Below are 24,799 nucleotides of genomic sequence, written 5' to 3' on the forward strand. Positions count from 1 at the left end.
TTAAAAAATATATATTGACGAGATTGTGCTATTAATTTAACTGTTTCTTCTGTGCAATTAATCCAAGTAACGACTAAAGCACACCAACGTGGTCATTGCTATGACTATGATGCTAAGCCATTATCAAGATTAAGGCATTTTTTTATTATTATTATTATTGTTATTTAGAGAAGGGGTGATGTCATGGTGATTTGTCGTATGTTATTTGATATGATCGATATGATAATGACTAAATAATGTCTAAATCAAATTTGCGATCCTTTATAGGAGACTGTGAGTCTAGCCAGCGTGGACACGGAAGCCTCCATCCCCATGAACCTTTCCTTGGCCTCGTTCCTCAACAAGGAACCGCTGTTGGAGCTGCTGCCCGCCCTGCAGCCGCTGGAGCACCACGTGCGCTACGTTATCACCCACGGCGACGCCAGCGAACACTTCCGCCTGGTGGAGCGCCGCGACGGCAAGAGCGTGCTGAGGTTGGGCAAGAGGCCGCCTCCCGCCGGGTCCTACCGGCTCGACATCGCCAGCCTGCCCCTGTTCGGGCCCCGGAGACGAAACCAGCTGGAGGAGCAGCACGACAAGGACTACCTACAAGGGGAAATAGGGGACGCCCTGCGCATCAAGCTTCACATCCACCTGCACTGAGCGTGCTTGGAAGGCGCCAGCCATCCCTGGACTTTCCCCCTGCAAAGCCTGGACCTTTGAGTTTTAACCCGTCTTTGTATCCAGCGAGGGTGAACCGGAGGGCTACAAAAGACTAAGGCAATCAGCCCAACTTTACCACCACTTTGTTCCTGTTCATGTTATTATGTCTTTGTGTTTTGTGTGATTTCAATTTCTTTTGTTTTAAACATGATTACTTGGGTCCATCCTTTTCTTCCACAAGTACTCCTGTGGATCAGAACACAGCGAGGTGCATCGAACCCCCGAATGCAGGGCATCTCAATAAACTGGGATATTCTTGAAACGTCATTTATTTCAGACATTCGGTGCAAAATATTAACTGAATCACCTCATAGGTGTATTAATTGTATTAAGTTCATCCTGTCTACTTGATATCTCATTTAAAACACATTCTTTTCTTACAGACAGCGTATTGTAGGTGTTCACATACCTGACACGTTTCGGCGGATACTTCCGCCTTTGTCAGAGTGTCCACACTCTGACGAAGGTGGAAGTATCCGGCGAAACGTGTCAGGTATTTGAACACCTACAATACACTGTCTGTAAGAAAAGAATCTGAATCACCTCATGGCAAAATTTTACAATTTGGAGAAATAAGAATATTTAATCCGCAGAAATCCGAATCATTTATCGGATCGGAATTAGAAAAGACATGAGATGAAAATTATTTTAGAAACTATTTAATATATGACCTTATATTTTGAATCGGAAATCAATGCACTTGTCTACAATAATCCAGTTGATTGAGATGCAATTGTAAAAGACATAATGGCACACAAGTACATGAAGCACTTTTGTAAGCAGACAAATTAAAAAAAAGCACAACTCACCAGTGAATTTATAACGGGAAAAAGTGCTGAGAGCTGCCATCACCGTCTTCCTGCCTGCATTTAAAGTTTAATCGGGCCACATCTGACAAGGAATGAGGCATCATCATGGCACCACTCTGGGATATTCATTTCAAACATCTCATTTCTTGCCATGTCATGGGGCCGTTTATGTGAGAGGGCCGCAACTGTAACACATTTCAGGTTCATCACTTCGCACTTGGTCACGCATGTGGAAGGTCACCTCAGTGCTTTTCACCCAGCGCGATGCTGACATGCAAACCAAAGAGGGTGCTATCGTCATGAGCAGGGAATACGACAGCCAACGGCTTTTCCAAAGACGCTAGACTTGAGTATTGATTCCCTTTTTAGGATTTAAGAGTGCATTGATTTTTCAGATAGGAGGGGCCAATTGACAGAAGTCAACAATCACGTGACCAGAATTGTATTCTGAAACATGTTTACACCACATCACCAAATAGTACCAGTCTTGACAAGCTGTAAGGAGTGATGACAGTCACAGCACATGCACAAAAATAAAACACAACAAACTGTCAGGTCATACTCATCATTTCTCATATTTTTTTTCTCTCAAAGAGGAAAAAAAGGTGCTATTGATAATCCCGTCTGCTGTACAAAGAACGCAGTCTTGAATCTGGATTGCAAAAATGACCTTTGTTAAATTTTGTGCCAGGTTTTATTATTGTTGTGTTTGTTTGTACTTTTATATTGTCTCAGTGCTGAAAAAAAACAAGTTATCAAACGTGCTTCTTGACTTGTCAAGACAGCCAAAGTAATCAGTAGATTGAAGGCCTTTTTAAGACTATTGACTGTTCTCATCGGGAGTGTGGCAGATTTAAAAAGATCAACACTCAGATGTGAGCTTTAAGAGGAGCTTTCACTTTTGATACAACGCTAAAAGTGTCAGTGCAAACTTGACCACCTCCGGCTTGGCTCATAATGGTGCTAAATGATCATAAATCTTGTTTTGAGCATTAAAGGTTGCCACACTGGGCCAACAGCCTAAGCCATGTTTATCACGCATAACCATTTTGTCTATTTCTAACTTGGGAAATCTTTGTAACAATTTGTATCTTTATATTGTCCTTGTGTCTCCTATTCGTCCTTTTTTTTGTTTGCTTTTTCGACATTTCAGTGCCAAACTTGAATCGTGCCATCGGAATCACCACCTACTCCTACTTGCACTGAACTATGATGTGCTATATTTGCCAGTACACCAATAACTGTTCTGGCTTGCAGTTTCAGTCCTTTTCAAAGGCAACGCTAAAGTGACAATCATTCAAACACAGCACATTCGTTGAGTTGAAAATCAATAAATCACATTGTTTGTTTTTTTAATAGTCTGATCCTCATTTATGTGCAAAGACAAAACCAAAGACACTCTGTCATTGGCAGTCGGTAAGATATGAACGATTCACATTATATTGTAAACTTTTGTCAAGTGACAATTTGCAATAAAGTATCGTGGGTTCTATTTTTAAGTGTTGTTTCCTGGCTATCGCTTCCTTACCATGCGGAGTTGCAAATTAGTTTATATACCTCGTAAAATTATTATTATTTTTCGGTTAGGTGGAGCAGTTTAGAGTTTCAGATCTTACCGCCGTACTCTCATAAACGTGTATTTAAAGTTGGCTGAGAACATGAAATTGTTCATTGATGTGAATTGTTTGTGATTATTTTTGTGTACTCTCACTCAATCATTGGGGTCTGTTTTGCTTTTAATTGCAATTGTGGGACATATAAACAGCACATACACAATTGAAGAGGAGAAGGACATATGTAGAGATATATAGATAGATATTTTTATTTTGGACTTATCATACCCGATGTATCAAAACCAAAGCAAAAAAGTTTGGAAAATATATCATTACAAAACAGAAAGACAAAGAAAAGCAATCAACTTTGCCTCTCAAAGACACGTCTGAGTCACTACTTTTAAAATTGACAGTGCAGTTTTACGTAATCGGAAGGAGGGGAAGATAGCAAAAAGGAGACTCACAAACTTGAGTCAAGATTAGAAAAATAAAGCAATATTTTACCTCAAGGTTGCTTTTGCTTCGTCACCACACGTCAGGCAGACAAAAAAAGAATGGCAATCAACATAAACTGTACTTGAAGTATAGTATATTATGTCTATAGATATAAATGTGTCTGGATATAGGATCAATATGGCTTCTTAAGTCATAGACAGAAAACACACAACACTGACAAAATTTGAAGGAGACACAAACTACCTGCTGTGGCTTGCAAAGTATCGAGAGTTACAGTGCTTCACAAGTATCGACGTCTTGAAATGAAATGAGCACAAAAAAAATGCTGGCGGTCTTCGATGAGCACATAAACTAATGGATGCTTTGTAACCATTAACATGATTAATTAAAGGGCCCTCTGCTTGAGTGTAAAGTCGCTGTTTTTGTCGGTGTGTGTTAGCCTGATGTCAGCTGTCCAAATGTAAACCTTACATCAGCAGCTTTCAAAATGTAGTGGATGCAGCTTGGGGAAGAAAATGTGTGTGAGTGTCTGGGTATAAGTCGGGGTGTGGGTGTGGCTGTGAAATATCGGTCAATTATCGAATCGAATTATCGAAAAAAATATTGAAATATCAAATCAATTTCATGAGCGATGTACACCAAGAATAATGGCTTTGATATGACTGATAATTTGTTCTTCCTTTGACTTTGATGAAATTTTATATTTTAGGATTTGTATATGTTGTTACATGTCAATAACCATGACAAAAGCAAAAATGACTCAAGATTCAAAACGGATCAAATTTCTGTTGAAACGTATCGTATCCCATGTCTCAAAGTCCGCATTGGAATTTTCTGAAATTTCTGTGCCCCCATAGCTCAGTTTTTTTTTTTTTTTTTTTTTTTTTTTGGGGGGGGGGGGATTATCTGAAGAAATATCCTTCAAAAGTCAATTATTTACTTTTTAATGATTTTTGTGTCCAGTGCAAGTCTAGAGCAAAGTGCAGCCTAGTTAGTTATACCCTGTACAGTGATACCTCATCTTATGAACGCTTTAGCTCAGAAACGTTTTGCCTTACGAAAACTAAATTCGCAAGAATATAATCTTGGCATACGAACTAGTGTTTAGCAGACGAACCAAACCACACAGCGCCACGGTGGCTGGCGGACTAGTTTTCCACACCCCCTTTCTTTGAGTGCAGACCTTGTTTGTTATCGAGTGGAGTACTTTTGCTATTATGGGACCAAAAAGGACCCCGCCACAGGCTAGTGTTAAGCCAAAGAGGACACAAAAGAAAACTACGGTCGAGCAGAAGAAGGAGATCATAGAAAAACAAGAACGAGGTGTGCGTTTGTGTGACTTAGCGTCCCAGTACCAATATGCAAAGTCAACCATTACGACGTGTGGCTAAGGGTGTTTCTGTGTTGTTTAAGCAACAGTCTCAGGCAATAGAAGAGATTGAAAAACTTCTCTTGATTTGGATTAACGAAAAGCAGCTCGTGTGGAACAGTGTGTGTGAGGGTATAATCGCCGAGAACGCACGCCAACTTCACTCAACAAGAGGCAACTACATCAACGACCATCACAAAGGTAAATAAAACGACTTTATTATACAATCCAGTTTATTTTTTTAATTATAATCCAATATCACATTTATTATACATAAAATAATGTATAACTTGTGTAGTTTTAAGGTTTATTTAGGAGAAAAAAAGTTTTGTGGGGACCTGGGAATGGATTATTCTCATTTTTAATGGTTTCTTATAGGAAACAAACGTTCGGAGCCGAACCTTTCGCCTTTCACACACTTTCTGGGAACCAATTAAGTTCGTGAGCTGAGGTATCACTGTATTTTTTTTTGCTTTGTTTATTTTTTCTTCAGTTTTATTTGTGCGCGGAAACAGTTAGAAACGCTTCGTCACTGTTGTGGGAGTGAAAACACTGGAATTCTATCCATCTATATGCAAAAATAGCATACGGTATGTTCATCCATCCATCCACTTTCCAGACCGCTTATTCCTTATGAGGGTCGCAAGGTGTACTGAAACTCAGCCGTCTTGGGGCACTAGGCGGGGTACAACCTGAATTGGTTGCCAGCCTATCGCAGGGCACACAGAGACAAACAACCATCCGCGCTCACACTCACACCTAAGGACAATTAGGAGTGTTCAATCAGCCTCCCATGTATGTTTTTAGAATATAGGAGGAAACCAGAGGACCCGGAGAAAACCTACACGGGCCACGTGAGAACATGCTAACTCCATACGGGGTTGCCAGAGCTGGAATTGAACCCAGTGCCTCTGCACTCTGAGGTCCATGTGCTAACCGCTGGACAAGCGGTCCGACCATACGGCAAGCTCCATGCCTAAATCGTCCAAAATGAAAAGATCGTATAGTTGCAATATCCATCCACCTATTTTCTGATCCATTAATGCTCACAAGAGCCGCGGGGCGTGCTGGAGGCTATCCCAGCTGTGTTCAACTATTTACGCTCCTAATCACACCAAGGGACAATTTATCATGTTCCATCAACCTGACATCTATGTTTTTGAATGTGGGAGTAAACCGGAGTACCCGGAGAAAACCCACACAGGCTCAGGAACAACATGCAAACACCACACAGGAAGGCCAGAGCTGGAATCGAATAGTAATCGTGCAATAGAAATCGTACTTAGCCCGCCAGAATGCCGAGAGAGGGGCAGCGCTAGACTTGCCCCGGAACAGAAATGAAGATTTTTTTTTTTGTGCTGAGCGCATGAGCGCTTGCAGATACCAATAGGGCCCTTACATGTCGTCCCCACAACCCAGTCATGGGAAAAATCATGAAACCAGAACTGGCATGAAACCAGAAATGGAAATCGTGTCTGGTGTTTCAGTGCAATATAATCAATGCACTTTGTTAAATAGAAATATATATTGAGCTGTTTGATATTCTCGCAATGTCTCGTATTTGACAAATCCGGCCTACAATAAATATGAGTAATGATGAAAATTGATGAATGTATTTTGATTTTGCTCACATGATGCAATGCTGTGCTGTCAAGCTTGTACAACAGGTCAGATTAAGGCAGCTTCATTATTTTGGCTTTTTGCGGTCGTGCTGGTCGGCATGAGTGTGGTCACGGTATGCTCATATTTACATTAATGCACGTCACCCAAACAAGGATTTTACACCAACATATGCAGGGGGGGAAAACGAATTGTGTCTGTTCACAATCTGATTCATTGTCCACATTTGGATTTCATTTGAAAGCTCGGAAAGATTGTATTCGTGTGCATCATTATCGTTCTTGAACGCCTACTTACACCAAGGCGTAATCAAACTGACCCCTTTCCAGCCCCTCCTTGTGGTCAGTCCAGGATGATGCGGGCATACGACTGTAGGGGTCCAGCAGGATCCTGAAACACCTGACCAGCAGGAAGACCAGGAAGAGCATGAGGAGGCCCACGAAGGCCAAAGCCGTTCGCTGCTCGGCATCCACCCCGACCAAGGCCAGCGGAGGGCTACCGCTGCCGCCGCCGGGGAGGGAAGAGCCAGCCGGGGACAGCAGCAACTCGTAGTCGAGCGTGGGCCCATCGCTCATCCTCCACGGGGCCCGAAGGCAGGGTTTGCACACCGACTGGATGGTTGGCGTGTTGGGGGGAGGCGAGGTGAAGGAAGGGAAGGTGTTCATGGGCAACGGATTGGAGGCTTTTGCAAATCTTGTTTGGAGTTGAAACCAAAGATTGGCCTTTTAATTGAGCTATTGTGAAATGGTGGCCGGCTCAAGTGACAACCGTGTTCCTCATCTGATGAGACAATGAGTCACACACTGATATTACTGCAGACTATTTATGAGGGAGATTGCAAAACCTCAGGCGATAATATTTTTAGGGGGATAATCATGGAAGACAGGAAGACGCGGCAAGGCAAGGTCAATGTTCTGGGAACTGATATGGTGCCAATTAAAAAAACAGGAGCAGTTGGTTAGAGCGGTACAGGGAGATCAGGTCACCAATTCTGAAGAGGTTTTTCGACAGCCTTGTTCAGTGGATGAATCCATGCAAAAATAGCAAACAGTATGTTCTAAAAAGTCACCCCACTGTCTACCAAGACTGATAAGTGGGTCAGAGGTGTCAAGTGTCCAGAGAAGTTCTTCTCACCATGTCCCTTAGAGATGAGCGCAACACCTACGTACACACACGAACTTTGGGGCCGGGAGGGGGGGGGGGGGGGTAATGGTAAAGCAACCAGAGGTAGAAATTGGTCAGAGTGAGTCTGTAAAATGTGTGAACTTCAGTCGAAAAGCTAGAGTCGAGTGTTAGAATCTGCTCAAGATGACGTCCTCTGCAGACACGACGTCAGCAGTGGATTATTTACTGCAGCTCCAATTGATTCGGCACCTGAAAGAAAAGTTGGAAACACTGGTTAGCAAACTTGAAATACATGGGATGCTTATTTATTTTTTACGTTTTCAATTCCGAGCCCATTTTTCTTGAATTTTACTCCATCATCCATTATGTGCAATAGATCACAAATTGGACTTAGTTACTGTTATTTAACCGGAACGTTTTTTTGGACACGCTAGTCTAACAAAAGATGATAAATGGCACAATGTAGATGAAGCACCAGTGGGGAAGACAAACAACATCATTTCTCATTTTGCATTCAAATGTTAACAAAATGAAGCCAAAATTATTCACACGCATTGCCAAATGTTCTACATCATACCAAATCACTCTAACTTATATCTGATTACAATTTTCAGATATAAATGGAAATATTATACCGCTGACTAGTCTTATTCGTGTTTTAATGAGTAATTAAATGTGTACAGTAATTACGTCTGTGTAAGCTCTCAGTCATACAGGAGTGGTCCATCGATGAGAAGGTTTCTTCAGCCGTCATCTGTACAATTTTGAAGGTTTCGGACGTTTCGCCTCCTATCCAAGAGGCTTCGTCAGCGAACTAAAGTCTGACTGGTCGTATCGGCCCTATTTATATATCCCGAATGTCCAGGCATGGCGGCGCCGGACACAGCTATGATAGGTCCCTAGTCTCAGGTTGGGGGGAGCAGAGGACCCCTCCCTGTGGCCCCACTGATTGTTCCTATATTCCTGACTAACGACTGGCCTATTTCCCCCACTCCCACCGGTATCACCTCATCAGCATTACAAATGTTGCCTAACCTGTTTTGCCTAAGCAGGCTATTGTATGAACGATCCAAATTGAACCTCACCCCACCAGACCGGTTTAATGAAGGATTTTGTTGTTTTATAAGAATCGCTTCTTTTACCCCCCTTTCAAACCATCTATGTTCTTTCGCTAAGATTTTAACCTCATTCAATAGCCTGCTTAGGCAAAACAGGTTAGGCAACATTCGTAATGCTGATGAGGTGATACCGGTGGGAGTGGAGGAAATAGGCCAGTCGTTAGTCAGGAATGTAAGAACAATCAGAGGGGCCACAGGGAGGGGTCCTCTGCTCCCCCCAACCTGAGAGTAGGGACCTATCATAGCTGTGTCCGGTGCCACCATGCCTGGACATTCGGGATATATAAATAGGGCCGATACGACCAGTCAGACTTTAGTTCGCTGACGAAGCCTCTTGGATAGGAGGCGAAACGTCCGAAACCTTCAAAATTGTACAGATGACGGCTGAAGAAACCTTCTCATCGTACAGTAATTCCTCGTTTTTCGTGGTTAATGGGGACCAGGACAACCCGCAATAGTCAAAAATCCGCGATGTGGGGTTTGGTGATAATCGAACCATAAAATGGCAGGGAATTATTGTATTTACATCTGCAAGTGACCTGAGAATACCTGTGTTTTAAGCAGAAAATGGTGTCTACATTTTTCACAGAATGGTACGAGATCATCGAGTACCCAGAACCCCTTCTCTGTATCCAACGATTAAGGTGACACAAACACGCTCATCTTCTGAGCTCAGATCAAGGTCGTGCACTTATTGTTGTTGTCGTCGTAAACCGAGAGAGTTCCGACAACAAGCCTTGATGGGTACTGTGGAGCGGGGCCAACTGTCATACAATCAATTGCTTGTAATGAACAACATACGGACGACATTAAGTCACACCTCGTTCATCCTCCTATTGCTTTGATATCATTAGTAGTCTTTATAGTAATAAGTGACAGCGACGTGAGCCATCTTTGCACACATATCTTGTCACCAAGCTGATGATAGTCAGATTAGATGCAATGAATAGCAGCTGTGGTCACCGGGATGAGATTACCTCAACCCTCATTTGTCAGTGCACGGTTACACAGCCACTCATTGGACGCTCTCATTCATTTCAAAGAGGGGGAGGACAAAGTGGAGCCTCATCAATAATATAAAATCACTCATCTTCTCTGACCCACTGAGTTTCAAATCACTGGAGACACGTCACACCCACGCAGGTTGGTTGATGACGAACAATGATTTTATATGGACGGAGGGAAGGGAGGAGGTGACGGATGGGCACAGTGATTGATTAGCAGCAACGGGAGAAGGGGAAATGCTTTTTATTTGCCACTAACCCATCTGTCTGTCTTTGTCAATGCAGGATGGAAAGATCCAACACTGTGTGTGTGTGTGTGTGTGTGTGTGTGTGTGTGTGTGTGTGTGTGTGTGTGTGTGTGTGTGTGTGTGTGTGTGTGTGTGTGTGTGTGTGTGTGTGTGTGTGTGTGTGTGTGTGTGTGTGTGTGTGCGTGTGTGCGTGTGTGTGTGTGTGTGTGTGTGTGTGTGTGTGCGTGTGTGTGTTTGTGTGTGTGTGTGTATGTGTTTGTGTGTGTGTATGCACGTGTTTGTGTGTGTGTCTGTGGCTGAGTAACAAATAGCCCAAAATAGGTCAAAACCTTGGAAGTCCTCTCAAGGATATTATTACTATGATGGCAAACGTTTGGTGGCTGTCTTGTAAAAAGAAGTTTGTGAGAATGTCCAGTGCTGAAGTGTCCTTGAGCAAGACGCTGAATCTCTAATTGGTGTTCTGCTTGGCATCTCATCTGCAAGTCATTCCATTTGGTACACGAAAACTGTGAGAGGTTTTCATTTAAGAGTGTTTTTTTTTTTTGTGGTTGCGTTTTCCACGTCTGCCTCACAGCTGAGATTTGGGATTAATTTCTCGGCCGCAGCTGATAGGGTGTGAACAAAGACCAGTTGGTAAGTGGATGCCAAAAACGCGGGCAAAAAGATATTTGCAGAAAAGTGAGAGATTGTCAAAGTAAGAAAAGAAATTACTGTCGGCAAAAAGCCAGGCAAATACAATGACAACAAAAAGCACTTGCAACTATCAAGGGAAAATTGAAAACCAAAAGTTCACACAATGAAAAAACAGGTGGATGATTCAAAACACACACAAATAAAATTACTCAAGAATTGCTTTAAACAAGAAAATCATGTCCAAAACCAAAATCTATTAAAGGAAAAATGTACTACAAGCTATGGCATGAGGGTTCCAATATGGCATTTGGGTAAGAATAGCAATCAACGTGAAATATTGGGATAGAGAGAAGCACAAGTACTTAAATACGAAGAAGCTTGAGTGCATGATGAGACACAGATGCACCACTGAAGGGACACGCCCGACACTCCCGACACTCCCGCTGATGCCGCAACAAAATCAAAAACAAAGCTGAACAGTACATGATTTCTTGTTTGGCATTCTCATTTTTTCCGAGGCTTTTGGCTTCAATCTTGATGCGCCACACATTCATCTTTTGAACAAATTCTATGGCCACAAAAAAGTATCCCCCTACCTGTTAAGTTCTATTGTGAGAATTTTAGGACGCCTGAAAACGGAACACATTTCACTGCTTAGGTCGCAGGTGTCAAAGTCAAGGGCCGGGGGCCAAATTTGGCCCGCCACACCATTTTATTTGGCCTGCGAAAGCAAATCAAGCATGTCAAGTTCCATGATGCTCGCTACAGTTCGAAGCAAAATTTCAAATTGTCATATGTAAACCACAATAACAGTCATTATTCTTGACTGCAGATTTGAAAACCAGTTGTGTGTTAATTTGTTGTGCGTTCTGTATGTAATATGTGGAGAACATGAAACATGGTAATAGTTTCCATTGTCACGGTTTGGAAGGTGGCGATGGCAGTTGTGGATCCCAAAAAGCAGGCAGGAGGGAGCAGCAGGTTGTATTTGAGAAATTGTATTAAAATAAAGTCAACAGGAACAAAACCTAAAACGTTAAAATCATTTGAACAGAAAAATACAAAGTAACCAACAGTAAAAGTCTGCCAATATGAAACAAACACATGCACAGCATACAATGCATACACAATGCACACAATTGCATACAATTGCATTCAATGACCCGACACCGAATGGTCATGCCGGGAGTCCTTTTAACTGTTACTGATCAGAATCAGAATCAGATCAGAATCAGAATCATCTTTATTGCCAAGTATGTAGAACACACAAGGAATTTGTTTCCGGTAGAACACGCTGCACTAGTATCGTTGTCAAAAAAAACTGCTAAGTGGCACTATACAGTTCCATTTTGGCTACTGTTGAAAGAGTTCAAAGAGTTAATGGCTTGGGGGAAGAAGCTGTTTAAATGTCTGCTGGATTTGGTGCGCATGGATCGGTAGCGCCTGCCTGAGGGGAGTAGCTGGAAAAGGTGGTGGGCAGGGTGCGGAGGGTCCAGTAGGATTTTCCGCGCCCTAGTTTGGATTCTTGCAGTATGCAAGTCCTCGAGAGTGGGTAGGGCGGTGCCAATGATTTTTTCCGCCGTCCTAACTGTCCGTTGAAGTCGGATTTTGTCCATTTTTGTGGCGGCCCCGAACCAAACGGTGATGGAAGAACACAGGATGGATTCGATGACAGCCGTGTAGAAATGTTGCAGCACCTCCTGTGGCAGGCCATGCTTCTTTAGCAGCCTCAGGAAGTACATTCTCTGTTGGGTCTTTTTCAGGATAGAGTTGGTGTTGACCTCCCACTTCATGTCCTGGGAGACTGTGATTCCCAGGAACTTGAAGGTCTCAACGGTTGACACCAGGGAGTTGGATAGTGTGAGGGGTAGCTGTGGTGATGGATGTTTCCTGAAGTCCACGATCATCTCAACTGTCTTGAGCGTGTTCAGCTCCAGGTTGTGACGGCTGCACCAGAGCTCCAGCTGCTCCACTTGTTGTCGGTACGCAGACTCGTCGCCGTCTTTGATGAGACCGATGACCGTGGTGTCGTCTGCGAACTTTATGAATTTGACAGCTGGGTGCGTTGAGGTGCAGTCGTTTGTGTAGAGAGAGAAGAGCAATGGAGAGAGGACGCATCCCTGCGGGGCTACAGTGCTCGTGGTTCGTGTTGTGGATGATATATTTCCCAGTCTGACCTGTTGTGTCCGTCCTGTCAGGAAGCTGAGGGTCCACTGGCAGATCGTGGGGGACACACCAAGCTGGAGAAGTTTGGGGATGAGGAGTTCTGGGATGATGGTATTGAACGCAGAGCTGTAGTCCACAAACAGGATCCTTGCGTAGGTTCCTGTGTTGTCAAGGTGGTCGAGGATGTGATGCAGTCCAATGTTGACCGCATCCTCCACAGACCTGTTTGCCCGGTAGGCAAACTGAAGAGGATCTAGCAGAGGTCCGGTGATGTTCTTTAGGTGGTTCAGCACGAGGCGTTCAAAGGACTTCATGACCACAGACGTCAGAGCGACAGGTCTATAGTCGTTCAATCCCGAGGGTGCTGGTTTCTTTGGAACTGGGACGATAGTAGACTGTTTGAAGCAGGATTGGGAACAACCAGCACCTGCGAGGCAGCAGACAGGGATGACAGCGCTACTCGTTGGTCGCCAATCCGAACGTGGCAGTCCGTCACTCATCGGAATGACCAGCACCTGTGCAGGTGCAGGCGGGGCCGACAGCGCCACCCGTTGGTCGCCAACCAGATCATGACATCCACAAATTCATAACAGCCCTCGAGAGGAAACAGTAACTACAATGTGGCAAAAAATAAGTTTGACACCCCTTGTATAGGTCATGTGATGTCATTTTATTTTATATTTTAAAAATTTCGTCCTCCATCAGGATTGGGCCACTGACCAAAGGCATTGTTCTAACATTAATTCAATTAGGGCTGCTTTGAAAAACAGTTGAAGTGTCACCCCAGTCAATTAAAGGTTGTGTGTCATGATCGAGGTCACCTAGGAAGTGAACTGTGACCTGCTGGTTTGGATGCCGCTTAGATTTTTTTGTCCATTTTATATAATTTCCGTGTTGCTGGGGAGAATTTTTCAAAATTAAAAGAAAAGGCCCATCAGGCAAAGAATACCAGAATATGCCATGTGAAATGTCAAGTAGGGTTTGAAATATTCCCTTGAACAAGGGAGTCTAATTCCCTGCAGCCGATTGAGACACATTGGGTGCGAAATCCTTCCCTTGTGTCGGCATAACTGTAATACAGTAGGTAGGCTGTGCTCACCACATACCTGTCAACCTGTACGTTTTTGCCGTACAAAGTACGTTTATTATGCATTTTAAGACGTGTACGACATCATTTTAAGACGTGTACAACGTACAAGAAAATCTGTACGGAAAAACGCAAATTTGTCCATCATGGGTACCATCCGGTATGCACCGACTATCACGAAACGGCAAATCAATCAAGTCAAACGATTTCTCCGCGGTAGCCTTTTTTTTCATTGCAAACAAAGCGAGCGGTTTGATGCTACTGTGCGCATGCGTCTGCCGCCTGGGGATTTCCCATGGCATCATTCCGATCACACGTGAACAAAGCGAAAGTCAGGATGATACGAGGGATTGATACAAGCTTCGAAGAAAGGTGTGTAATATTCGGATTGTGTTGCTTGCAAAAAAGACGTGTAAGTAGCTGCCTCCGGGTTCTATGATTTAAAGACGCATTTTGATACAAAGAGCCACGCCAAAAACGTAGAAGTCTGGAAAACATATTGATCATACAATAGAAAACACTGTAGTAATTAAGCAACACTTGCAATTTCATCAATTATTAAGAATATGTACAGAATGATATAACGAAAGTCAAGTCAAAGTCAAAGTCAAAGTCAGCTTTATTGTCAAATATGCTAATATGCATGACATACAGCACAGATGAAATTAATGTCCTCTCGGACCCAGCGTGCAAGACATGCAAGGCACTTATAACGTGGCTAAAAAGACATACAATTGACAACAGACAATACATGTAATTTCTGTATGTAAAGTGAGGTAGTGTCGTCTGGAAAGTGAGGCAGTGACGTATGTAAAGTGAGGTAGTGACATATGTAAAGTGAGGAAGTGACGTATATAAAGTGACGTAATGTAGTAATGCAAAAACAAACAACAAGAAAGGGTTGAAGTGAGGTCTTGCAGAAAAAAAAAATGAGAAAGAACAAAAAATATTGTTCAGGGTGATCGTACAGCATGTAGCGTGTACTCAGAGTTCGGTGAGTGTGGCAGTGGGAAGGGGCAGGCTGGGCAGGGCTGGGAGGGAGTTGAGTCATTATAGTACAAGTACAAGTACAAGTACAAGTACATTATAAAATGTTAAACTACATAAATAAACATGTTTGAAAAAAGATATGGTGTACTATTATTTTGTATTTTGTAAGGGAAAATACGACAGTTTGTAAGGGCATGGAGCCGTGGAGGTTGACAGGTATGTCACCAGAAACAGCCGCGATTAATTAAATCATGCCGCACAAATTGTATTGTTCTTTACCTTGTGTTTGATGACCTTATTTACGACACCACAGTAGGATATAAGAGTGCTATTTTCCCTGTTAAAACACATTGGTTGTTTTTGAGAGGATGTGCTGGAACAGATTAATAGCATCCCATTCATTTCAATGGGGAAAAATCCTTTAAAATAAGCACAGCCACAGAATAAAGGATACATATGCCTCTGTAGTGGACACCATATACTGTATATTTGCAGTGTGAATCATTGCTTTGTCTTTAAATTTTACACACTGCCACTATTCATCACGTGGTCACCAATGTATCCTAACTGAAATAGGCTGTTCTGCTTGACAGAAATCTGTCAGTGATATTGACTTGATGTGACTATTCATGAGTCCTTGGATTCATTCATCACCTGAGGGACCCACCACCTGTGGGGTGCTGCTAATGAACATGCTGAGAAGTAGGTCACCTTGAACACAAAAGAAGCAACAATACAAGACAAAAAAAATCTGAGGTCCACAAATTAACCTGCACATAAAGTACAACTGAGAAGCACAATCCAGCCTTGGAGGTATTTTTAGCCACCAAGAGAGAGAGAGAGAGAGAGAGAGAGAGAGAGAGAGAGAGAGAGAGAGAGAGAGAGAGAGAGAGAGAGAGAGAGAGAAAGTGTCTGTAGAGTCATTTCTCTGCACTCTTAGCTCACCACCAGACGTCTCCTCAAGCGTCGTAATTCGCCTGGCAGACAGGAGCGGGCTACAATAAGAATGATAAAATTCAACAATTAAAGACTCTATTGTCTCTCTCTCCACAGCAGTAGTTTGCGCTTGGACAAGCAGCGAAAAGAGTGCCTGAGTGCCAGATGCCCGTAGAAAGACAAACAGAAACACGGAGGGTGAACGAAATGTCCTTTCAGCCAGCCAGTGCGCATGCAAATGAGGAGCACTCAAGACTGCTGACCTTTTAAAACTAAATGTTACCACAGGAAAGGCTGCGTACTTTGAGTTAACCCTTCATATGGCAATCATTCAGGTAGGGCTGTAAGAAACGGCTATTTTAATCATCCATTAATCTGTCAAATAATCGATGGATTGGATAAAATGATTTAATTTCCATCCATGAAAACATGATTCAGTTACTGGTTTGGTTTGTAACATGTCGGGGTAAACATGGGGAGCACTCTTTTCCAAAGTGAAAGCAAACATTTCATTTTGATTAAATCAGTCTGCTTTCATGGAGCACTGGAGGAATAAAATTGACATTTGAGAAATTACAAAATTATGAGCGTCTAGACAAGGGGTGTCAAACTCGTTTTTGTCGTGGGCTATATTATAGTTACCGGTTCCTTTGATGGGCCGTTATGACTGTGAAACCACATCAGGAAGTCAATAATAATGATTTATTCCACTCATGTTTAAATTACTGTAATGAGGGTTTTGTTAACAAGAAAACTTGCAAGAGTTCTCTTATTTTATACAGTATACGAAAATTGGTGCAAATTTTAGCAAGCATCATAGATGTGTCTCTCGAGAAGTACGTATTTCAACATGTTTACCAAGTCTCCCTGTTGCAACACACCTGATTCAAATGAACAGGTTCAATGTCAGGCTTCCGCAGAGCTTGCTGATTATCCTCCAGGATTTCGACAACCCCGATGTAGGAGGTCTGAGCATTAACGTCCATCCCCCATTTAAACATTAAATTATCCATCCATCCATTTTCTAGACCACATTTCCTGTTGAGGGCTGCGGGAGCTGAAGCCATTCTAGTGAAAGGCAAACTACACCATTGAGACAGACAACCATTCCCTCTCACAACATGACTGACATTGAAATGGATGTTGTTTTTAATTTAATCCCCTATTTCTTAATGGCTTTATTTTTATTAAGTGCCTATATGAATGTAATCTATTTTATCAAGGAACCAAATTTGATTAACTCGTTCACTGCCATTCCCGAATTTATTTGGGAATTGAAAATATGACGTGGAGCGCCATTCCTGAATTTGTTCGGCATTTTTGGGGGTTCCCGATAAAGCACTGGTCCCACCTCTGGCAATGTTTTTCCCTTCTACGAGGGGACAGCATTTGCCTTTTGTACAGCCGCCCCCATTTCAAGCTCAGATACTCCAGAACTCCAGACCCATATAATTTAGGAATTCACTCTTTTTTTTCTGATGGAAGAAGATAATCTACCGTTTTTTTTTTACACTGAATTGAATGTTAACGTAGTCCTAAAACTCAATATTATGTGGCTCCTGGAATATAAGTGAAAATGACAAAAACGCTGGCACTGGAGTGGACACATTTTTGCACGTCTGGCAGTGAATAAGTTAAAATGGCAATGCGCCAACCCCGATGCAGTATATCCGTATGATTTTATCCAGCCAGTCAGTAAATAAAGATCAAGCCAACAAGAGCAAAGTCATATTCGGACATGTTGCTGGAAGGATACTTTCTTCAGAGGGCACAGAATTCAGATTTCACCAATGACTTCTGTCTGGTAAATGTCTAAAGTCGCCCCAAAACTTAGACTTGCTCATGCATGCTGTCACACAAATTCACCTCTCATTTGGAGAAAGCCCAGAAAAGCAACAGAAGAAAAACTCAAGAGTGGCTTGCTCATAAGTCAGCCTCAAAACGCTACTTAAAGGGAAATGGAAACTGAAGAAATCCATACCTGCACATTGAGTTTCAGGCCACCTGAGCACCTTCCCATTCAAAACAGTAAGCGAATGATGCAATTTTGAGGCAAAGTAATTCAATTTCTTTGATTCTCATTGAGAAAAATGTGACATATGAACAAATTGTGTTTGAGCTTATGGCTTCCACTCTATATCGATGCGTTCCCGATATGGGGTTATGTCAAAATAATATGTAGTGCCCTAACACTTTGCCCTCATCAGGGTGATAAATGGCCACTGCAAAAGAGGAAAAGTGGTCCTTTGCTGTTGGAAAGCGTTCCAATCAGCCCACAGAGAAACTTGACATTGTGGGAAAGCAGACAAATGAGCGAGGGATATTGAGGGCAAGACAAATGGAAGTGTACACAGATGAAGGAGCAAGGGGAAAAGAACGAGCTCTTTGTGATTCTCAACAACAGCAAGCAATTCCATCCGGGAACCGGCTCCACCATCTATCATTTTAGCCACATCTCAAAAGAACACGTAGTCCAGTTCCTCCATCAGCAATTTTAAAGCTTTCAAGGTTACTTCCAATTTGGTATTCACAGTTCTCGAAATTCCACATGACAGCTTGTTTTGTACATTTCTGACGGACTCTACGTAAACAAGAATGATTCAAATAAAAAAGCTGGGTGAAGAAGCTAGTTCGTGGATGTGTGTGCGTGTGCGAGCGCGCTTCTTTCTTCAAATGGGATCAGATTTCCGGATGGACGTCGCCTCAGGACCGTCATGTCATCTCCTCTGGTTGTTTGTGTCACTGTCCCTGACAGCATGGAGCACCAGTATGTTTCACCTTAAATCTGACATCTTTAGATAGACTGAGCTGGTCATCGGTCAATAATCATGGGATAAGACCTAACATTAGATACAATTGCGTTACCAGAAACATATTACATATCCTGGCGAGAAATGTATAATAATTTTGCGTTTTGGGGTATTAATTCAAGAAGATGTCAATTGTGGTGCAAGACTAATTTTCCACGCTGTAAAAAGTGCACTACTGTATCTCTTCAATTTTGTTACCAGGGGCGAGGCTGAACGCATTTCAAACAGAATGTTGCAAAATTATTACATTTCTAATGAACTCGATAGCGTCATTTAGTGTGATTAACTCATTCACTGCCAGATGTGCAAAAATGTGTCCACTCCAGTGCCAGAGCTTTTGTCATTGTTGAATTCCAGGACCCACAGAATATTAATTATATATAATAATATATAAACATTCAATGCAGCGTAAGAAACCTTAGACTCTCTTCTTTCATCAGAAAAAAAGGAGTTAATTACTAAGTTATATGGATCTGGAGTTACATGAGCTTGAAATTAGGGTGGCTGTACAAAATGCACAAAACTCGCCAGACACTTGAATCATATGCGTCATATCTGACCATCGGTTCTATCAGTCTGACTCAAAACTGCTCTCTGTTGTCACTTTATAAAATTGCCCTTATCACCTTCTCCAACCCCCGCTTACTCTCCAAAGCCCCCAATCCCTCCAGTCAGAGTTAATCAACATCAGCCCAATCACCTCCACCTACACTGTATATTTAATTCAAAAATCCAACATATGAAATATTCATATAATGAGGAGGCGGTTGGGTCCACAACTGTTAGTGAACCAACCGGTCAAGCAGACAAAGGGCCACAGTGTCTAGTCTATACAAATTCACTTATTGAATAATTTACAAGTTTCATATATGCATTTTTTTTTGTTGGGGGGGGGGGGTGGTTGTCTTCCAATAATGAAATTATTGTAATTACACAAATCAATAGCAACGGGATAATTATAATGGTTGTAGACACATTCCAACAATGCACATTACATAGATAGTCGACTATACATCAAAGACAAATATTTTACATACGATCATACATACATATTTTACGACTTTTTAACTCTACTAATCATTTTCATCTCATCTCATTTTCCGTACCGCTTATTCCTCATTAGGGTCGCGGGGGTGCTGGAGCCTATCTCAGCTGTCTTCGGGCACGAGGCGGGGGACACCCTGAATTGGTTGCCAGCCAATCGCAGGGCACGCAAAGATATACAACAGTCACTCTCACACTCACACCTAGGGACAATTTGGAGTGGTCAATCTGCCTGCCATGCATGTTTTTGGAGTGTGGGAGGAAACCGGAGGACCCGGAGAAAACCCACGCAGGTCCGGGGAGAACATGCAAACTCCACACAGGAGTTGTCATGTGAAGATTAATTTTCTAGGACCAAAATTAAAACTCATGCTTAGAAAATATCATTCACCGTTCACTGGATGTTAACGAATCTCATCTCAACATATCCTATGATCAATAAAGTTGTTGTTTGCGCAAAGTTGTTGTCTGGTCATCAATGGGCATAATCTGCGATGAACATTCCACTGTGTCACTCCCTCTTGCTCTGATGATATGAATAGTCACAGATGTGTGCTTTCAAGCTAACATTGGAAGCATCCGCTAGCAACATGACACATTGTTATTTTTTTTTATATTCATGACGGATTTAAAAGCTATTGTTATTGTGCCTTTCGAGGAAAATAAAATCCTAAGTAATTGGAGGAAACACAGGACAAGAAACACAACAATGGACTGACTGATAAAAGTTGAATTAAAGGAATTGAATAGTGGATAAAGGTCAAAATGGACGCATATCGAAGCAGATAAGAGGAAGGAGAAAAGGCATTAAGGAGAATACTAATAGCTGTGATTCACCCCCTTCATTCCGAAGCTACCTGGGGTAGGTCACATGGCCGAATGGAGAGAACAAGTGAGGAGGTGAGGCAAAAAACCAGAAGACCAAAGGAAGCACTGCAATATGGACATGTCAGCACTGTGAAAGTCTGAAAACAGCACTTCCTTTCCATCAGGCAGACCGTCTGTCAAATCCACCGGGACAGAACGGCGACGGTGCCAACCCGTCATTCCGCCCCGCGACGGAAGCCATATATATTACATGCGCTAGCCACACAACGCAATGCTCAAGAAGCATGACGCTGCCAGGGCAAAGAGTCAGCAGGAAAGGAGAGAGACGCTTTTTGCAGCAGGCGTCTCAAAGAGGCGGATGAAAAAGCAAGAAGTTAAACAATGTTTTTAGGTTTCAACAGGAGGGTCCACATCGCAGAGGCTGGAGTGAAAACATCGACACAGGAGTTGTTGTTCCTCACTATGCAATTCTAACTGCTTCCGGTGACAGAGGAAGACTCTCGAAGATATTCCCGGATGACTGACACCCCCCCACCCTCCCAAAATATGATGGGCGGTCGTAAGTGATGAAAATATGCCGAATCCGGTCCAATTGACACCGCTTATCGAACAGTTACCTTAACTCAGTCATTGCCAGACGTGCGAAAATGTGTCCACCCCAGTGCCAGGGTTTTTGTCATTGTCACTCGAATTCCAGGACCCACATAATATTGAGTTTTAAGACGACATAAACATTCAATACAGCGTTAGAAAACTTACTCTCTTCTTTCATCAGAAAAAAAGAGTTAATTCTTAAGTTATATGGGTCTGCAATTATTTGAGCTTGAAATGAGGGCGGCTGTCCAAAATACAATGCAATACCGTGTACATACATAATGGTTTATATATTGCTTTAACAATAGCTGACGCTGGAACAAATCATTAACATGGAAAAAGGGAAATGCTACCCCCTAGTGGAAAAGAAAAAAACCATTGCCAGAGGCCATGGCCAACGCTTTTTCGGCACCCAAGTATGAAAAAACCTGAGCAAATTCGGGAATGCCGCTGTACGTCATATTTCCAATTACCGAATGAATTTGTGAACGGCAATGAATGAGTTAATGATCCTCTCATCAATTCTCTTTGGGAGGGAATGAAATGATGCGTCATTTCACACCGCCAGTAAATCAAAATGACCAAAACAAAGCATCATGTGTTACAGATGGTTTCTACGTGAGACATTTCAAGTAAATGAAGCAATAAATTAGGAAATCGATTTCTCTGTAACCCGTAGAAGAACACTGAGGTTTCTTACGTAACTACCTGTAAACAATATAAAATTAGAAACCTTAAATCAAACCCAGATGTCACGCTATCGTTGATTTGTCGTGGTATTTTTGTTTGGTGTATGCTGTGATATTTTTACATTTTCCATCCATTTTTTTGTACTATTTACAATCACTCTATGGTCACGGGGGAACTGAAGCATATTGCAGATCATTAGGGGTGATAGCTGGGGTCCACCCTGCTTTTATCAGAATAATATGTATGGTTTCGGTCATACTTCTGTGATTGCATGGTGGATTGTGGAGACAAAGGTGAAGTGCAGGGGAAGCTAAGACAGGAAGAGGAATTTCTTTTCAAAAGAGGAAAACGATATGAAAGGTGTTTGATTTTAAAAACACATTACATTCATCAAATAACAAAAAGGTTTCAAAGTAACAAAGTAAACTACTGGGATATGGTGAACTCACAAGAGGAGGAATAATAAATGAAAAACAAGCAATACACGACACATGACAGCAAATTTGGAAGAGACTACGCCAGTCTCTTAGGTGCAAATTCTGTACTTAATACTGGCGGTGCAAATCCACCTTATGTTGTCCCGTATAGACTAGTACTGTATGTACTGCACTGTAATGCAATGTAATGCACTTGGGTGATAAAATGCAAATTTGAACTTTAGAGCTCAGTGGAGACCCTGCTGACTAACTTGATCGCCCCACGACAAAAGAAGCCATCAAGTGCTCTCGGAGGTATGGCTCAACCTTTTTGACTAAGAGAGCCATAAAAGTAAAATATTTAGAAATGTATTTCAGCGAGAGCCACACGCACGCGCGCGCGCACATACAAACACTCGCCTGGCGCGCACATATAGACGCTCGCGTGCGCGCGCACACACACACGCGCGGCCACTTTTCAACAAAATATCAGAATGTATTATTTAAAATAACTTTGTGATAGTACTCACCGTTAACATGGATGGTTTTCCATTCCTCGTGTTTGGTAAAAATCCAGGAAAACGATCGGAATGAAATTCAATTTGCCGGTCCAGAGGCGAAGTTACTGCTAGCTAGCCTGCACACAGCTCATAAGCTTCCACACTTGCTATCTGCAATCTACTTCTCGCAGAAGTATGTTGATGCTAACGTTAACATCGGGCTTGTTAGAATGTCACTGACATTCGACTTTCCATCGATGGTATTGTTTCATTGCAAATTAGAATCAGAACATTTTCTCTCCTCTAATGCGCCGCGGCATTGACGCTGAAGTGCACAATTTGGGCTCATTTAACGGGGCGTTTACCTGTTTCAACATGACGGCCACTATCATCCAATCAACATGGCGCTTTCGGCCATTCTCGGTCAGTGTCATCCAATCAAAATTGCACTTTCCGCAAACTGCAGCCCCAACGGGAAATGAACGGCGAAAAAACGACAATATGTATTATAATATGTAATATTTATCAGCGAGCCAAATGCAACCGTCAAAAGATCCATATATGGCTCGCGAGCCATAGGTTCCCGACCCCTGGCTTAAAGGCACAAGAAAAGACATAACAAAGACACGGACACATCACCTTGCTGAAGTGAAGGCCATCTGTGCAGCTGATTACATTATTGAGCTTACGGCGAAGCGAAGAATGGGGCGGTGGGTCGGAAATCCCCACGCACCCGAAGAGGGCCAAACACATCTGTGGTGGAAAAAAATGGGAGAGATTATCTGTACACTTTGCTGATCATCAGCACTTTTCATTGACACATATCCTCACATATATCTATATTTTTAAATAACCACAGGATTTCCTGTTAATAGACTCTAGCTGGAAGCTAAGCATGAAGGGTGGGTGTCCGGATAGGTGACGGGGAGTTGTCTTTAAATGATACCAAATGGGTTGTTTATGACCTTGTGTGCTAGAGAGTCACATTACATACAACCAAATTGAATCACCCTCACTGTGACATTGTTATTATTTCAGGGGCAATAAACTGCGATATCAAAAAGTATATCGACACACAGGTCATTTTCCCCACATAGCCACGAGAAAAAGTCATTTTCCAACTGAAGCGTATTATAGCATTTAAATTATGGCTGTCAAAACAAGGAGGCAAAGACAATTTGATGTCTTTAAGAGAGGCCTGACAGTGTCATAAAGACGCCGCCATGGCGGGCGATGAAGAATAAATGATAGGCGATATGGCAGCTAATAACACAGACAGACCGGCACAGTGTGTGCGTTGACTCACTAATGTGCTTTTTGTTACATTGCACATCCTCCTGGTAAACCTCAGGGGGTCTTTGTGAAGCACACCCACCAGGGTTTTCATTTTCATCGGCCACTCTGCTCCACTTACAGGTCATTACGGCCCAACGCTAGCGGGGGCTTCCTTGGGATCAGCATTACCTCCGCCGTTATTGTCTATTTATCAACAACGGCAAAGTGACAGTGCACATGGAAGCAAAGTAGGCAGTGTTGCCGAAAAGGCTTGGCTCAGAAATCATTTTCCGCACGTGGAAAAAATAAGATACTTAGTGGGGACATTCACTGGGGTTGTAGTAAGTCACGACTTCTCTCATTTGCATTGCGATTTTCCCCCACTTTAACATGATAATTGTTCACATCCCCGCCATGTTGCAGATTTTCCCAAGATTCTTTGAAAGGACAACCGACGTCTCCGGACAAGTTGTGTCCATAATTTGGAAAATGGCTTCAAATGACTTCTACTGAGCGTATTTTACAAAGATTCCACCGCATATAGCTATATTTTACGTTTTAAGACTCGCGCTGAATATTCCGGAAGTATGGTTTTTGAGTTGGTGACGAGTCCTCACCCTACGTCACTGAAGGAACGCCCCTCAGCGAGAAAGGACATGCCTTGCATCACCTCAATGCATTTTGCAATACTTTGTTTGGTCTGAAAACTTCGTGTTGTAAAAATTGTAAGGAATTCATCAGCCTGTTTCCACTGAGCTGAAATGTAAATTTACATTTACATTCATGGCATTCCCTGTGCGGCTGCATCTTCAGCAGCTCCTAACCT

General features: G+C 42.5%; 2 protein-coding genes across 2 annotated transcripts in view; one reads left to right on the forward strand and one right to left on the reverse strand.

Annotated features, from left to right (window-relative positions):
* fbn3 (fibrillin 3) overlaps positions 1 to 3,010 on the forward strand; it is a 74,011-nt gene extending 71,001 nt beyond the window's left edge. Inside the window, exon 65 of the mRNA XM_089000319.1 lies at positions 268 to 3,010. Within this exon, the coding sequence (XP_088856445.1) occupies positions 268 to 642 (375 nt within the window). The 3' untranslated portion in view covers positions 643 to 3,010. The remainder of the gene's footprint in view (positions 1 to 267) is intronic.
* A 1,415-nt stretch (positions 3,011 to 4,425) lies between these two features.
* The window catches only part of ctxn1 (cortexin 1), a 39,474-nt gene continuing 19,100 nt past the window's right edge, over positions 4,426 to 24,799 (reverse strand). The window contains exons 3-4 of the mRNA XM_089000320.1: positions 23,338 to 23,451; positions 4,426 to 7,883 (exon numbers count right to left, since the gene is read on the reverse strand). Of these exons, the coding sequence (XP_088856446.1) occupies positions 6,803 to 7,174 (372 nt within the window). The 5' untranslated portion in view covers positions 7,175 to 7,883; positions 23,338 to 23,451 and the 3' untranslated portion in view covers positions 4,426 to 6,802. The remainder of the gene's footprint in view (positions 7,884 to 23,337; positions 23,452 to 24,799) is intronic.

The sequence above is a fragment of the Hippocampus bargibanti genome, linkage group LG07, assembly GCF_051943395.1.
Source record: "Hippocampus bargibanti isolate YZ-2025 linkage group LG07, ASM5194339v1, whole genome shotgun sequence".
Lineage (NCBI taxonomy): Eukaryota > Metazoa > Chordata > Actinopteri > Syngnathiformes > Syngnathidae > Hippocampus > Hippocampus bargibanti.